The 18,992-nt window shown below is 37.5% G+C and overlaps 1 protein-coding gene across 4 annotated transcripts in view; it reads right to left on the minus strand.

Moving 5' to 3' along the window:
• The window catches only part of ZNHIT6 (zinc finger HIT-type containing 6), a gene marked incomplete at its 5' end in the record, with an annotated part of 1,270,195 nt that overhangs the window by 244,066 nt on the left and 1,007,137 nt on the right, over positions 1-18,992 (minus strand). For all 4 annotated transcript variants that reach the window (XM_044086022.1, XM_044086023.1, XM_044086024.1 and 1 more), the window contains 1 exon segment: positions 17,442-17,504. In XM_044086022.1, coding sequence (XP_043941957.1) covers positions 17,442-17,504 — 63 coding nt within the window.

Raw genomic sequence — 18,992 nt, forward strand, 5'->3', positions numbered from 1 at the left:
GTGGAACTTGTTACACTTTCCTGGGCTGAAGTTGAAGATGGTCCATCTGGATCAGTGCTCTCACTTAGCAAACTGAAATAAAATGAGAATAAAATCTGAGAATATCTGAACACTATTCAGTTGCCAGATGCAAAGTCTTACAGAATGCACTAACAAATATATTTTTAGTATGAGTCATGTTCAGTGCTAATGAGAAAGAATAAAAAAGTTGTGATTTTAATAAATATCTGAAAATGTGTGAATATTATTGGGCTTCACTGTTGTGAGGGGATAAACAGCCAGGGCTGAATACTTGCACAAGTATAAAACCAATTTTATAGTTAAAACAAACTGCCTTAAATATGTAATTAATGAATGCTGTGTTTTAAATAAGCCATTTCCAATTATTTTAATCATTTGACTCGATATACAAAGTTTTTAAAGCCTGAGAAAGTATTACCTTCCTATGTATGCTCTGATAGGTTGCTATATATTTCGATTTTTTTGTGTATGAACATGTTTTCTTGAATTAATTTTGTTCTGTAAGTCACTGGTTTGACTGGATGATTGTAATGTGTGCAAAGCAGAAGAAACTGCACACCAGAATTAATGCCTAAAGCAGTTCTACACAACTCTTCCTCCCCTCTCTAACAGGCACCACACAGTCTGTGTTGCCGCCCATGAATCCATTCAATTTTTGCGGGTATGAGGTGGAAATACCTAGCATGTGCTTGGGAGGTGGGAGAAATCCCAGAGAGATAACGGTGGGAGCATGCAAACTCCACATAGGTATGGACCAAAGGTCAGAAACAAACTCTGGACCTTGTGCTTGGGACAGAAAGACGAGTAGTTCAGATTCAGATTAGGAAGCAACACAATCAACCTGATACTTCCAGTGAGACAGACAGACAGTGGAAAAGAAGCAAGAGATGAGGAAATGGTCCAACTGGCCATTCAAAGACTTAAAAAAAAGCATTTGACAAGGTTCCAAGAAAGCTGATTTGGGTAGTCTTGAGATGGTTTGAAATCCTGGAAACATTAGTAGAATTAGTGCAGACTATGTACAAGAACCCAATGACGCAAGTATAAAAAGTGTTTGGACTTGCATAGAAATTCCCAGTGGGAGTGAATAAAATCAGAGTTCAGCTTGAAGCCCACTGCTGTTCATACTAGTGATGGACTACATTAGCAAACAGGTTGGAGAGGACAGATGAATAAAGCTGCTTTATCCTGACGATGTGGCATTACAAGCAGACTCGGAACAGGAGCTTTAGCAAATGACAGAGAATTCAGAATGCTAAACTGAAGCCACATGGAATGAAACGGAGTACAGATAAGACAGTTGTCATGGCAGTAAATGGGGGTGGGGGTGTCACAAGAAGCTGAAAACTGAGATAGAAGGGAAAATCATGGAACAGGTCAACAGCTTCATGTATCTGGGAGGGGTGGTTGAGGAGAAGAGAAGTCTCAATGAAGATGTCAAAGCTAGAACAAGAGGGGCTGCAGCTAATTGGCACAGAGTGTTAAGGGTAGTATGTGACTGAAGAATGCCAAAAAAAGCTGAAAAGTAAGATGTACAAAAAGTGCTGTGACCAGTAATTCTCCATTGTACAGAAGGCAGAGCAACTGAGGAAGCCAGAGGTGAAGGATATGAAATGTCTGAGACATGTGATAAGATGCACAGTGTTGGACAGAAGAAGTGATATCAGCAGAGCAGAGATCAAAGTAGCTTCAACTGCACAGAAGGTCAAAGAGTGCAGATTAAGCGAACTCAGGCACATGTGCAGGAAAGCAGAAGATGATTTGGTGAACAGGATTTGGGAGGGACAAGAAGACAAGAGAAAACAAGGATGTCTAAGAGAGATGAATGAACTGCATAAGATAAGATCTGTGACAGTTAGGCATGACCACAGCTCTCATCCAATCAGGGACAGATCTCAACAGAATCAGTGACAAATCCAAAAATATCAGAGTCAATCAGGGACACACTTAAAATATTAGTTCTAGTAACCTGACACATGAACAGAATAAGATCATGTGAATTAATACACATTTCCTGAAGTAAAATAAGTCTGTAACTCTTAATTATTGTCGCTATTTGTTAAGTATAATTCACCACCTTTCCTCCAAAATGCACCAGTGTTAGGAGGGATTAAAAGGGACAGATCTAAATTTTGAGTCAAAAGCAGGGACAGTTGAGACATATGGAGAAGAAACACTAGAGGCCAGCATGAGTAGTTCGACGACTTTATTGGTATTGTTATAATAAATTGCAAAAGGACATAATAATGTCCAAATATCAAAACTCAAACCGGTTTCGGCTAATGCCTTCTTCAGTGAGAGAAAAAGAATTACTTAAGCCAGCAAACCAGTTAATATTTATATATTTACCCAGCCAATAGCAAAAGAAGGTATGGTCTATACACTCTGAATTATTCATTAGTTAGCAAACCAGGCTACAGTGAACAAAAAGCAAAGGAAGACATATTCCTAAGATGCCCTTAATAGGTTGATGTTTGGTATATAACATAAAAAGTATGCACTTATATAGCAAAAAACATTAGCTGATGAATTCATAATCTATCTAAATATACACAATTTAACAATAGTTGAAAATTAAGCAACAAGGCAATAATGTATCATCTAATATTTATAAGAATGAATAAACAATATCTCTGAGTCCTATAGTCTCATAATAATAAATAAAGGAGTATACTCATCATAAATGGTCATTAAGACCTGGTGGAAATAGGGCTCCGAGATGAATAATCCAATACTTTTCTTTATGACTAAGTATACTTGGCCATCCTTGTTGATTATGCCTGTTGCCAGTAATTTTATCAATGACTGTAAACATGAATTTAGCCGTGGGGTGTTTAATGGTATGTTGGTAAAGAGCATTCGTCAATTTCATATTACGAATGTCACTCCGATGTTCACCTATTCTTATTCTTAGTGAGCGTGAAGTTTTGCCCACATAGAAAGAAGAACACTGACATGTGGCCAAGTATATGACCCAGCTGCTAGAACAATTACCAAATATCCTAACATCATAAACTTTGCTTGTGTTGGTACTGGTAAATTGTTTAAGCTTGTTCACCTGATTACACGAAGAGCAGTGGCCACAAGGGAAAGTTCCCAAGAGTTCATCCCCTATTATAGTCAGTTGTTTGTATTTGGCCCCTCCACTCTCTCTCTGTTTGTAATGTGAAAATAATGATCCCAAGGTTTTACCTCTCCTATATGATAATTGACATTTGTTACCCAGGATACTATGAAGATAGTCATTTGCTAACAAAATGTTCCAATTGTCATTCAGAACATTCCTAACCACCTGGTGGCTCCTACCAAAGGTGGTGTCCATTGGGTTGTGTGTGCGGTCCTTATATTCTAGCAAGGTTTTCCTGTCTTGTTTGTCTGTCCATGCACTGGCGGATGCAATATCAAAGTTACAATATCCCCTATCCAAGAATCTATTCCGCAGATCTACTTTAGCATTCTCATAGTCGATATTAGAAGAACTGATCCGTTTAATTCTCAAATATTGAGATTTGGGGATATTGCGGATGGTGTGGCGCGGATGCATACTAGACGCATGAAGTAATGAGTTGAATTGTGGATATTTGCGAGGAATCTTGGTACTTAGGGTATGGTCCTCATTCCGATACACAGTAACATCCAAAAAATCAATATGATAAAGATGAGATGTAATAGAGAACTCAATACCCCATATATTGCTGTTAAGATATTCCACAAATTCATTAAGATATGTTAAGTCAGCACGCCACACCATCCAACAATCATCAAGATATCTCCGCCAGATGTCAATTTCCAGCAAATAAATGTTATGCAGGGGATTATAAATAAGGCATTCCTCAAGACAGGCCATAAAAAGATCTGAATATATGGGGGCAAAGGAGGCCCCTATGGCCGTACCTTGCAATTGCCAATAGCACTCCCCTTGGAAATAAAAAACATTTTTGCTAAGCACATGCTCAGACATACAGATTAGCAATGTATTGAATCCCGGTGGATACAGTTCGGTCTTGTTCAACCAATGTTGCAGGGCCTGCAACCCTGCCCAGTGTGGTATACTTGTGTACAAGGACTTTACATCAAGTGTGCACATCAACCATTGAGGCTCAAGTTGTGTATCTTCAATAATTTTCAAAAATTCTGTAGTATCCTGTATTCTTGCCCTTACATGTCCCAGGAGTGGTTTAAGATATTGGGTTAAGAATACCGATAATGGTTCCGTAAGTGAACCATTACCCGATACAATGGGCCTACCTGGAGGATGAGTAATGGATTTATGTATCTTTGGGAGTAGATTCAGAATTTGCTTTGATGGATCCTTAACTTTAAGGTGTTGCGCTGTTTTAATGGGAATAATACCTTCTTCCACTGATGAGTCAAGAAATACATCAATCTCCTTCTTAAACCGATGTGTAGGATCAATACCCATGTACATATAATATTTGGAGTCAGATAATTGTCTGAGTCCCTCTTGGACATAATAATCCATATTTAGAATAACCACAGCTCCTCCCTTGTCAGCTGGGAGTATAGCAATGTTATGATTTTGCCTAAGTTCAGTCAGAGCCCTCTTCTCAGATGAATTAATATTGTCTTGTGAAATATGACATTCCAAATGAGGGAAATGCAAATCCTTAAGTACTGCCTGTTGAAAAATGGCAACATTTTTATTCATGGGTGGTTGAAAAGAAGATTTTTGAAATCTAAATCCAGCAGATCTTTGAGTATTTGATGTATCTTGTTCTGAAAAAAATATTTTAAGATTAAGACGTCGACAATAATCCAACACATCCAATGCAATTTGATATTGATCAGAGAAAAAACTAGGTACAAAACCCAATCCTTTATTAAGTATTTTGTATTGGTCATCAGTCAGTACAGAATCAGATAAATTTAGAACATTGCTGAACTTCGTTGTTACTGTTTCAGTAAGGACTGAATCAGTCCTGTCATTGATTCTGTTCCTATTTCGATTGGTATGTTTCCTCCCCCCTCTATATTTCCTGCCTCTCCTAAAGGGATGTTGGTATTCATTTTTTTCTTTAATGGTGAGTTGACCAATGTTCCACCCTCACTGTCGGTATATGAGGACTCCTCCCCTGATGTACTGGTATAAGATTTGTCCCTATGTTTAAGTATGGATCTTGGTCTCTTTCTGGTCCTGCCCCTGTTCGTCCTTGGGGCCGAGTCCTGAAATCTCACTGTCCTTTGTATTTGAAAAGGGTGTCCCTTATTGTAGTCCATAACATCCCTGTTAATTTTTTTAACTTTTCTGTCCCTTATCATTTTGTCATATGTGGTTAGTTCCTTGGACAACCTATCCACTGAGTCATGATAATTGGTGCTAGACTGGAATTTTTTACACTCTGTACTCAAATTCTTGACTTCTGATACACATAAGTCAATAATCCTTTCATAGTAAGAAGCTAAGATTTTGACAAAAATCATAGAGCCATTCTGCAATGCCTGTTCCCATTCATCAGTCAGCCTCTGTTCAGATCTGCTGACTATTGGTCGTAGCTTTATACGAAGGCCTCTGGGGGCCATATTTTTGTGCAAATAGGCCCTAAATAGCCTATGATGCCATATATTAGCTCTTAGCCCTTTCAGGCCTTTCTCTAAGTTCTGAAACGCCAATTCACAACTATCAGAAATATTACAATTTGGTTGACTTTGGTTGTTGCTTGGGATTTGGTCTAATCCAAACACACCAATATCTTCCCTATCAGCACACAACTCGTCCAATATTTTATCCAAATCCATTATTAAATTTGGTATAGGTTGTCCAAAAACTAATATCACAACAGTTCAAATGAAAGGTTCCTCAGTAAATCCCAATAGAAAGACCAGGGGCAGGGCCAGAAAAAGTGACCAATCTGTTCCACACAATATATGTAGAATTGTAACTATTAATGATACATAGGACAAATCAGACCAGTACTTTAAGTAGAACTAGTATGATATACATCCAAAATGACTACACATTCCTATCACCATGACAGTATTGGGGAAAAAGTGTAATAATAAGGCACCTGTGCATTCAATAACACTTATAACACATTCTACAAATGGGGATGGATTTTCTTAGTGTTGCTCTATTTTGCTGTTACAGATGTTGTATTTTACCAAAATGTTATTAATAGTGATGCTTACAGTAGAAAAGTCAAAACACCACTTAATCAGAATGAAATAAGTAATGCACTGTTGTGATATTATCAAAAGTCACATACTCATTGCCCCATTATATGTTCATAAATCCAAAATCAAAAACACAAATTAATAATCATGAATGATTCACAGAGTGGGTTCAAAGTAATAACATCTGAATAGCACTTGTAGTCTGTAAATTGAAAAAATCCCCTCAAAATACAGTATTCGAATGTGTTAATATGCCTAAATGACAATATTTGGGGAATTTATGTTATTAAATGATAACCTGTTAACTATCCCTGAAGATGATACATAAATGACTAGCAAATAAGCAAAATCATGCATAAAACATTATTAGAGAGGGTATGCCCAATGATATATCAACATCCTAACTGTTCCCAACAGTTAACCAAAAATATCCGATAATCCATTTCTCATATTGTATATATACACAATGACATTCATAAACAATATGCCTCAGAGAGTATGCCTCAGCGGGCTGAACGACATTAAATGTCCATAAAATATATTTAAGTCCAAACCCGGGTGAAAGATAGACCAAATAATGTTCTCCACAGAGATTAATGGCGTGCTTCCAGATAAACCATAGGCCCTCCACAGTGTAATTCCAATGCGTGAGTGCTGTAATTCACAAAGTCAAATGTCAATATGTAGAAATCATTCGTTGCTTCACCCTCCTTTAATGAGTCATTATCAGCCCCAAATGTCTAAAAAAAATCCTGTTTTATATAGAATATGCAGTACCTGAATTTCGCATAAACACTCGCTCCTTGTCGCAAAAAACAGTCAATCGCACATGTACGTTAATCCAACCATAAGCCCAGGTAGCCAGAAAATAGATAATTCCAATAGAATATAGACCCAAAAATTCGCTGGTATAATGCTGGTGTAACGCTGGTATAATGCAATAATATTCCAGGGGAGGAGTCCTCTCCTACCGAAAGTGGAACTAGACGCCAACAGCGAGAGCCAACAAACCAAGTCCAAACAGCACGCCTCGCACGTACAGCATGCTCGGCCAAACCAAATCAAGAAGAAACACTAGAGGCCAGCATGAGTAGTTCCACGACTTTATTGGTATTTTTATAATAAACTGCAAAAGGACATAATAATGTCCAAATATCAAAACTCAAACCGGTTTCGGCTAATGCCTTCTTCAGTGAGAGAAAAAGAATTACTTAAACCAGCAAACCAGTTAATATTTATATATTTACCCAGCCAATAGCAAAAGAAGGTATGGTCCATACACTCTGAATTATTCATTAGTTAGCAAACCAGGCTACAGTGAACAAAAAGCAAAGGAAGACATATTCCTAAGATGCCCTTAATAATAGGTTGATGTTTGGTATATAACATAAAAAGTAAGCACTTATATAGCAAAAAACATTAGCTGATGAATTCATAACCTATCTAAATATACACAATTTAACAATAGTTGAAAATTAAGCAACAAGGCAATAATGTATCATCTAATATTTATAAGAATGAATAAACAATATCTCTGAGTCCTATAGTCTCATAATAATAAATAAAGGAGTATACTCATCATAAATGGTCATTAAGACCTGGTGGAAATAGGGCTCTGCTGTTTGGACTTGGTTTGTTGGCTCTCGCTGTTGGCGTCTAGTTCCACTTTCGGTAGGAGAGGACTCCTCCACTGGAATATTATTGCATTATACCAGCGTTACACCAGCATTATACCAGTGAATTTTTGGGTCTATATTCTATTGGAATTATCTATTTTTTGGCTACCTGGGCTTATGGTTGGATTAACGTACATGTGCGACTGACTGTTTTTTGCGACAAGGAGCGAGTGTTTATGCGGAATTCAGGTACTGAATATTCTATATAAAACAGGATTTCTTTTAGACATTTGGGGCTGATAATGACTCATTAAAAGAGGGTGAGCAACAAATGATTTCTACATACTGACATTTGACTTTGTGGATTACAGCGCTCACGCATTGGAATTACACTGTGGAGGGCCTATGGTTTATCTGAAAGCACGCCATTAATCTCTGTGGAGAACATTATTTGGTCTATCTTTCACCCGGGTTTGGACTTAAATATATTTTATGGACATTTAATGTCGTTCAGCCCGCTGAGGCATGCTCTCTGAGGCATATTGTTTATGAATGTCATTGTGTATATATACAATATGAGAAATGGATTATCGGACATTTTTGGTTAACTGTTGGGAACAGTTAGGATGTTGATATATCATTGGGCATACCCTCTCTAATAATGTTTTATGCATTATTTTGCTTATTTGCTAGTCATTTATGTATCATCTTCAGGGATAGTTAACAGGTTATCATTTAATAATATAAGTTCCCCAAATATTGTCATTTAGGCATATTAACACATTCAAATACTGCATTTTGAGGGGATTTTTTTCAATTTACAGACTACAAGTGCTATTCAGATGTTGTTATTACTTTGAACCCACTCTGTGAATCATTCATGATTATTAATATTGTGTTTTTGATTTTGGATTTAAGAACATATAATGGGGCAATGAGTATGTGACTTTTGATAATATCACAACAGTGCATTACTTATTTCATTCTGATTAAGTGGTGTTTTGACTTTTCTACTGTAAGCATCACTATTCAATAACATTTTGGTAAAATACAACATCTGTAACAGCAAAATAGAGCAACACTAAGAAAATCCATCCCCATCTGTAGAATGTGTTATAAGTGTTACTGAATGCACAGGTGCCTTATTATTACACTTTTTCCCCAATACTATCATGGTGATAGGAATGTGTAGTCATTTTGGATATATATCATACTAGTTCTACTTAAAGTACTGGTCTGATTTGTCCTATGTATCATTAATAGTTACAATTCTACATATATTGTGTGGAACAGATTGGTCACTTTTTCTGGCCCTGTCCCTGGTCTTCCTATTGGGATTTACTGAGGAACCTTTCATTTGAACTGTTGTGATATTAGTTTTTGGACAACCTATACCAAATTTAATAATGGATTTGGATAAAATATTGGACGGGTTGTGTGCTGATAGGGAAGATATTGGTGTGTTTGGATTAGACCAAATCCCAAGCAACAACCAAAGTCAACCAAATTGTAATATTTCTGATAGTTGTGAATTGGCGTTTCGGAACTTAGAGAAAGGCCTGAAAGGGCTAAGAGCTAATATATGGCATCTTAGGCTATTTAGGGCCTATTTGCACAAAAATATGGCCCCCAGAGGCCTTCGTATAAAGCTACGACTAATAGTCAGCAGATCTGAACAGAGGCTGACTGATGAATGGGAACAGGCATTGCAGAATGGCTCTATGATTTTTGTCAAAATCTTAGCTTCTTACTATGAAAGGATTATTGACTTATGTGTATCAGAGGTCAAGGATTTGAGTACAGAGTGTAAAAAATTCCAGTCTAGCACCAATTATCATGACTCAGTGGATAGGTTGTCCAAGGAACTAACCACATATGACAAAATGATAAGGGACAGAAAAGTTAAAAAATTTAACAGGGATGTTATGGACTACAATAAGGGACACCCTTTTCAAATACAGAGGACAGTGAGATTTCAGGACTCGGCCCCAAGGACAACCAGGGGCAGGACCAGAAAGAGACCAAGATCCATACTTAAACATAGGGACAAATCTTATACCAGTACATCAGGGGAGGAGTCCTCATATACCGACAGTGAGGGTGGAACATTGGTCAACTCACCATTAAAGAAAAAAATGAATACCAACATCCCTTTAGGAGAGGCAGGAAATATAGAGGGGGGAGGAAACATACCAATCGAAATAGGAACAGAATCAATGACAGGACTGATTCAGTCCTTACTGAAACAGTAACAACGAAGTTCAACAATGTTCTAAATTTATCTGATTCTGTACTGACTGATGACCAATACAAAATACTTAATAAAGGATTGGGTTTTCTACCTAGTTTTTTCTCTGATCAATATCAAATTGCATTGGATGTGTTGGATTATCGTCGACGTCTTAATCTTAAAATATTTTTTTCAGAACAAGATACATCAAATACTCAAAGATCTGCTGGATTTAGATTTCAAAAATCTTCTTTTCAACCACCCATGAATAAAAATGTTGCCATTTTTCAACAGGCAGTACTTAAGGATTTGCATTTCCCTCATTTGGAATGTCATATTTCACAAGGCAATATTAATTCATCTGAGAAGAGGGCTCTGACTGAACTTAGGCAAAATCATAACATTGCTATACTCCCAGCTGACAAGGGAGGAGTTGTGGTTATTCTAAATATGGATTATTATGTCCAAGAGGGACTCAGACAATTATCTGACTCCAAATGTTATATGTACATGGGTATTGATCCTACACATCGGTTTAAGAAGGAGATTGATGTATTTCTTGACTCAGCAGTGGAAGAAGGTATTATTCCCATTAAAACAGTGCAACACCTTAAAGTTAAGGATCCATCAAAGCAAATTCTGTATCTACTCCCAAAGATACATAAATCCATTACTCATCCCTCCAGGTAGGCCCATTGTATCGGGTAATGGTTCACTTACGGAACCATTATCGGTATTCTTAACCCAATATCTTAAACCACTCCTGGGACATGTAAGGGCAAGAATACAGGATACTACAGAATTTTTGAAAATTATTGAAGATACACAACTTGAGCCTCAATGGTTGATGTGCACACTTGATGTAAAGTCCTTGTACACAAGTATGCCACACTGGGCAGGGTTGCAGGCCCTGCAACATTGGTTGAACAAGACCGAACTGTATCCACCGGGATTCAATACATTGCTAATCTGTATGTCTGAGCATGTGCTTAGCAAAAATGTTTTTTATTTCCAAGGGGAGTGCTATTGGCAATTGCAAGGTACTGCCATGGGGGCCTCCTTTGCCCCCATATATGCAGATCTTTTTATGGCCTATCTTGAGGAATGCCTTATTTATAATCCCCTGCATAACATTTATTTGCTGGAAATTGACATCTGGCGGAGATATCTTGATGATTGTTGGATGGTGTGGCGTGCTGACTTAACATATCTTAATGAATTTGTGGAATATCTTAACAGCAATATATGGGGTATTGAGTTCTCTATTACATCTCATCTTTATCATATTGATTTTTTGGATGTTACTGTGTATCGGAATGAGGACCATACCTAAGTACCAAGATTCATCGCAAATATCCACAATTCAACTCATTACTTCATGCGTCTAGTATGCATCTGCGCCACACCATCCGCAATATCCCCAAATCTCAATATTTGAGAATTAAACGGATCAGTTCTTCTAATATCGACTATGAGAATGCTAAAGTAGATCTGTGGAATAGATTCTTGGATAGGGGATATTGTAACTTTGATATTGCATCCGCCAGTGCATGGACAGACAAACAAGACAGGAAAACCTTGCTAGAATATAAGGACCGCACACACAACCCAATGGACACCACCTTTGGTAGGAACCACCAGGTGGTTAGGAATGTTCTGAATGACAATTGGAACATTTTGTTAGCAAATGACTATCTTCATAGTATCCTGGGTAACAAATGTCAATTATCATATAGGAGAGGTAAAACCTTGGGATCATTATTTTCACATTACAAACAGAGAGAGAGTGGAGGGGCCAAATACAAACAACTGACTATAATAGGGGATGAACTCTTGGGAACTTTCCCTTGTGGCCACTGCTCTTCGTGTAATCAGGTGAACAAGCTTAAACAATTTACCAGTACCAACACAAGCAAAGTTTATGATGTTAGGATATTTGGTAATTGTTCTAGCAGCTGGGTCATATACTTGGCCACATGTCACTGTTCTGCTTTCTATGTGGGCAAAATTTCACGCTCACTAAGAATATGAATAGGTGAACATCGGAGTGACATTCGTAATATGAAATCGACGAATGCTCTTTACCAACATACCATTAAACACCCCACGGCTAAATTCATGTTTACAGTCATTGATAAAATTACTGGCAACAGGCATAATCAACAAGGATGGCCAAGTATACTTAGTCATAAAGAAAAGTATTGGATTATTCATCTCGGAGCCCTATTTCCACCAGGTCTTAATGACCATTTATGATGAGTATACTCCTTTATTTATTATTATGAGACTATAGGACTCAGAGATATTGTTTATTCATTCTTATAAATATTAGATGATACATTATTGCCTTGTTGCTTAATTTTCAACTATTGTTAAATTGTGTATATTTAGATAGATTATGAATTCATCAGCTAATGGTTTTTGCTATATAAGTGCATACTTTTTATGTTATATACCAAACATCAACCTATTAAGGGCATCTTAGGAATATGTCTTCCTTTGCTTTTTGTTCACTGCAGCCTGGTTTGCTAACTAATGAATAATTCAGAGTGTATGGACCATACCTTCTTTTGCTATTGGCTGGGTAAATATATAAATATTAACTGGTTTTCTGGTTTAATTCTTTTTCTCTCACTGAAGAAGGCATTAGCCGAAACCGGTTTGAGTTTTGATATTTGGACATTATTATGTCCTTTTGCAGTTTATTATAACAATACCAATAAAGTCGTGGAACTACTCATGCTGGCCTCTAGTGTTTCTTCTTGATTTGGTTTGGCCGAGCATGCTGTACGTGCGAGGCGTGCTGTTTGGACACAGTTGAGACATATGACTGTCAAAGAAGGCAGGACACTGACTTGAGAGAGGTGGTAACTGTTAATGTGACAACCTGACCCACAAACTCCAGCTTTACTCTGTAGCATATCGCCTACTCCGAGGTGATCTCTGCCTAACATATAAAGCTATGTCAAACCCAGAGCTGTTGGACATACTACACCTAAAGAAATCCCAATCCCTCCGAGCTACACGCTCTAGGGACCTAAACCTTGTCACCACAATAAACAGGACACGCTGGTGGGATAGATTCCTGTCCCAGAGACTTCCTATACTCTGGAACAAGCTACCCATCTATGTCAAGCAAAGTTCTTCATTAGCACTCTTCAAGAAAAATCTTGATGAGTGGATGGGAAATAGGAAATACACCCTGGGGATCACTTCTGTGTCTCTGCTAGACAGTGGCACAGGAAAATAACTTTCTTGGGTAGCGTAAGCTATGGTACCTTGCTGGCCAGGCTTACGTAGGCCCTTGGGCCGATAGCCTATCCTACCTATGAATGTATGTAGAAAAACAGGAAAACAGGAGGTTAATGATGATGATGGCGTTCTGTATGCCTATTCTGTGCTAGAAGCACATAAGTATTTACCCTGGGTAGGAGTTGGACTTACTCCCTCTAGTTCTCCCTTCTTCTGAATCAGAGAATATATATGAGCTTAAGTGCTTGAAATCAGAAGATGAGCTAAGCATGACAACAAAAGGGAAGAAAGATTGTTACTGGACTTACTTCTATGAACGTTCATAGGTTTGTACAAGACTAACTGCCCTTGTGGGCCATTTTAAGCCTAGCCAGTTATCCCTTGTGAGAATCAAACGCAGTACCCAGTGTCTCTAAGGTAAACACCATAACCATTATGCCAGGCCTCAACCAGCTCTCTGAATGTTTGCAACTGCAAAGGTGCTTTGGCTTATGACTGGAGGTATTTGGAGAATCATCCTTTGGGTCTCCATTAGCCAAACTCTCAATGACTGCAATATTTTAGTAAAGTAGTAATGCAAAAGCTTTTGCCTTCTGTGCCTTCAAGTGCCAGGATTAAATTGCTGGTACTTGCAGCATTTATTAATATTGTGCTACTCTTGTTCTTAAAAGTAGTTCCAATGCAAGTTCTGGTTTGTAGTCTGACTACTACATGGAAATTTACTGTACTGATGTTAATGTATGTGAATGGAGGACTTTACTAACAGGGATAATGATTCAAACTGTCTCAGCGGCAATAAAAAAGAGAGTATGCCTGACCACAATACTCATGTCCGCTAATCCTAACCCTGCTGCTGCTCCAAAACCCCAATCACCACACACACTGATATACACACAAAGACTCTACAGAAATCAACAAACACACAAAAACATTAAAGCTATCATCTAGCCTAACTCTAACCATAACCAGGAAATGCTCACACACTTCAATTGCTTAACAAACACATGCAAACTGAACACTAGCTGTAACCCTAAGCTGCAAACACCTGCCCTCACATTCATCCACCTAATGTCAGCGCTTTCTCTATTTCTGAAATCTTCGGCATTAGTACAAGACCCCACTTACCTCCATGTGGCTGTACCATGCAGAAGAAAAAAGAGGTTTGTTTTCCTACCTACATCTCAATCGAACAGAACATTCGACAAAACAAGACAGCAATATATTCTGTCAATTAAATGCATAATCAATATAGTTACCTGCAGATGCAGTCAGTATCTTTTCCAACTAGGATCAGACAAGGCTTACATAACTTTTTTCTGATAAAGGTCTGACACCTTTTGTTGATAGTTTATAAGTTAGAACACTCACAAACTTGGTTGTTCTAATAAGCCTACATATCCCTGGGTCAGACCAATAATCACTGCTGCATTAAAATACCCACATAATTCAAATACCAGAACAACTGCAGTACAAGTTAAATTAGCTTCACAGACATTTTTAGAAAGGAAGAAGCATGGCATCTCACTGTGTCCAGCTGAGATTTACTTAAGTTGTACAAAGCCGCTTAAATGACCTAGCTCCTTGTGTATACCTGGTAGTCTTTCTAACCTATTAGTTTTGAATTCTTTAACTTGAAATCTCTGTTCCATTTTTCTTTCTTAAGATACCTGAGCTTGTTGCCCAAAGTTAACATTTTTTCTCACCATTACCTATCGCAGTAGTCTGTGAAGGTACAGTGACCTCTTGTGGATATTTTTTTAACAACTACATGCAGGGATCATTTTACTGTGCTGGACTGGTAAAGCCATTAAACCATCAACAGATTTATCTCCCACGTCCCCACTGATCAACATTCTGCACAACAGTGGTAAAATGATGTTGAAGCTCTACAAAAACTTTACCTTAAGGAACGTCCTTAACTTCACCCTTTTCCTATCTCATCCTCACTACCACACTTAAATTTATAAGTCTAGACCTACAAAAGTCTCCTCCTTTCCACATTATTTAACCCTGCGCATTACAGAACTGTCAGTTCCTATTACAAACAAAATAGACTAATATACCACTATCATTATACAATTAATAAACAGTCATAGATTAAGCAACTTGATGTACACAAAGCTCATAGCAATTCATATTACAACCCTCTAGCTCCCTTACAACAACCTAGAGAAATAAGAGTATCATCCCACTTAGAACCACTGTCCCAAAAAACATGCATCTCTTGCATCTCTGTAGCAATCCACTACAAAAATGTCAGTACCAGAACCAATACCAAATATTTTCAATTCAATACCCAAAACTGAAAACATGTCCACTATACATTAAAAAAAATCACAGGCAATACTCATTCATAAATGGCTTGTCATTCTGAAATAAAAAAATTCCCAGGTACAGTCCGCTTGGCTTTCTTCTGCTGTGCTCCAGAGACATCCACTCTAATCCTGGCCTATCCATCAAAAACACATTACAAGGAAACCTGACACAAACTTCCTGACACAAACTTTCAGGAATGCTCCGAACACCCTCAAATTAGCCCATATCAATGTCTGGATCTGTAACAAGATACCACAACTCCTAAACTGGATTACCTACTACAACTGAGATATCCTAGTTACCTCTGATCCTGGCTAAAACTCTGGCAATTAATTAAGGGTACATATTCCACTGCAACCATTCTCAAAAGGAATCAGAAGGTGTACCAATTATGACCAGAACAACTATCTCACATAATATACCATACACAGATCTCAACAACTGCTTTAAAAGACTCCATACTTGTATCCCTCAGATTAAAATGAGATTAAAGTGCACACTTGGTTTGCTATAACATGCACATACATTTCTCCCTCCCAAATACAAATTAGCCACTGCCAATGTGAATATTCACTCACCCCTTCTATAGATTCTCTCCATTTAGTAATATCTCTGACTTAGACACATTCGAACAGGTGCATCCCTGAACCTCTACTGAGCTTCTATTCTACTAAAATCTAACTGGTTTTACTTTCCTAGTAAGACTGTCACATGGCTGGTCATCACCTACTCTGTGCTTTAGCAAACAAGGGGTCACCACAACAGTCACTCCACTTAGTCATTGGTATACACCCAGGGCTCACCTTAGGTCCACTTACAAACTTATCACCCCTCTATACTCCTACAATACAGAAGGCATGCGCATTTTTTCAAACACTATCTCAAAACTCTTAAAAAATCTACCTTTAGTTCTATGAAGCATCACAGCTCAAACAATTTTCATAGCTGTACCAATATACTTTGTCTCATCCAACTATTCTTTTACAACTAATCTATAAACTTTTATGACACCTAGTAAAGTGTACTGCTGCCTATATATTCTGTTGCCTAGCACTGTCTTCACTAGGAATGTTGACCTGGTTGTTAGAGTGTAAACGTAGGAGTGTGGGAAATTGAAGTATGAAGGACCTGCACCTATTTTTTTCCCCTGAAGATGTAGAAATTTTCTGTTGTCAAACTGCACTCTGGGTACAAACAGGACTGGTACATGTGTTTGAAAAATGTCAAATAGACGATCTGTCTTAACAGTTGCTTTACATTTCGTGTGCTTTACATTTACATGTTCTACTATGAAAATGCATGGCACATATATTGTACCTATGCTATACTATAAAACTGTTATACTTTTATATTGTACTCCAACTTTGTATCCTTTATAATTATTAGCTATCCTACAGCATGTTACTCAACTGTCTCTTCCATGTTACTGTATAACCTACTATTAATACTATGTACAACCAGTGCAGTTTCTTACTGTATGGAGCTTTTCTCCCCAGGACTCCGCTGAAAAGGGACGCTAGTGGTCCAGCCAGACTATCCTGGTTAACAAATTTTAAATAAAATAAATAAAATTGACTGATTTGGTTTCTGTTAACAGTGATGCAGACATTTTAGTTTTTGATTCCCAACTCATCTAAAGTGTGGTTCTAAGAATTAAGCTTTGACAAACCAAAATATAATCTGGTACTAAAAATAAAATACAAACAAAATAAAGCAAAAAAAAGCTAAAGTATGCAGAAAAATACCTGATTCATAGTAAATATCAGATGCTTAGAACATTAGTAAGTAGATGGAGGCCTAGTTGGTACCTGTCTTAAGGGAAAACTGAGAGTACAAGAAATAAAGACAAACAAAAATCCCCATATATCCCTTACCTCTTCCTGGAGTTGAAGGTGGAATAGACCAATCTGGATAATTCTGGAAGGGGGCTGGAGGACCTAAGGACAAAAGAAGGGAAAATGAGAGGACCTAAGGATAAAAGAAGGGAAAATGAAACTACAAACATTAAAATGTGTGGAAAAAAAAACTTCAAAAGCAGCAATCACAGTACACTAGCAAACAATAATTAGTAAAAAAAGAAGCATCAGTTTTCATTTGAAGACATTACAGAAACACATGATCATTCTGGATAGAAAACTATGGGATCCACATTATAAACACTAAGACTGACCAGCAAACTAAGCCTAGATAAGAGAAGTGTTTTATCTATTGTCAGATGAATTGTACTGTGAAGAAGGACTGCTCTACAAAGCATGGGCAAAAGTAATACAACGTTAATAAGAATAACTGAATCCAACTTGCTGGTATGGGAAGAGAACCCACAGCCTTCAGTAACAAAGACGAGCAATACTACCTGTTGAGCTACCGAGCCCGCATCTAATAATAATGCATGAAATATATGACTCCCTATTAAAATCACTCATGATCTCCTGATGTGTCTGTGTGTGTGTGTGTGTGTGTGTGTGTGTGTATCAGACATGAAAAGATGTTGGGCCAGATTCAATAATACCTACACTAAGTGTATACGATACACATTCAAGAACAGCCCTGCTAAATTTTTTGTGCTTTCTAGTCACTCAGAAAGATTACACGGTGTAAATGTAGCCTACACTTTGTGGTAACTGTTATGAATCCCTATTAATTTTTAAAGCTGCAAGAAAATCTGTAGGAAAACTAAAATTAGGAGGAAGAAGGTGTGAGTTATGCCTGTCTTGTCTGTTCACTCAGAACGGTGTACACTTAGGGTAGACATTATTGAATTCCGGGGGTTACTATAAAAATTTACAAGACAGCACAGTGACTTACTTGATCTAACAAACCGATTCATGTTTATTGTCAGGATTTATAAATCTGATGTTAAATGTCTTTTATAAAGCTAAAATAAGAATAATACATATGGCAACTATCTGTGAGTCTCAAGTCAAATTGGGTGCACTTGACATGACACCTAATGAGGGCTAAATTAGAAAATCAACACACATTATTAGTAATGTGTGATTACATCAGAGTACCAACAAGTTGTTCATGTACTCACAATGAGACTGAAGTACGTGTCTTAAGGAAATCATACAAAGCACAGCAAAAGATACAAGTCATTACTGCTTACCAGGAAGCTGATAATAAAAGTGCAACTATTTCAAGAGATATGCAGAGTGTTGGCTGTTCATCTCATTCAAATTCCTACCATCCTCAAATTCCTCGGTTTTCCACATTACTGTCAAATCATGAAAGTTATATTGAAGAAATTTGTCATTCTGAAGCAGATGCCTCGAGGACTTACTGTCCTATTTGTTGTTTGAATACAAAGTAATAATATACTCCTTTACTGATCTTGTATAAGTTATGTAAGGCAGGAATCATGGCAGGTTACTCTATGCGATAACATCTATGTAAAAAAATGTACACAAGACAAAAAAAGAATATAC

Source organism: Protopterus annectens, chromosome 10.part0, assembly GCF_019279795.1.
Source record: "Protopterus annectens isolate FY-2018-M chromosome 10.part0, PAN1.0, whole genome shotgun sequence".
NCBI classification, from domain to species: domain Eukaryota; kingdom Metazoa; phylum Chordata; order Ceratodontiformes; family Protopteridae; genus Protopterus; species Protopterus annectens.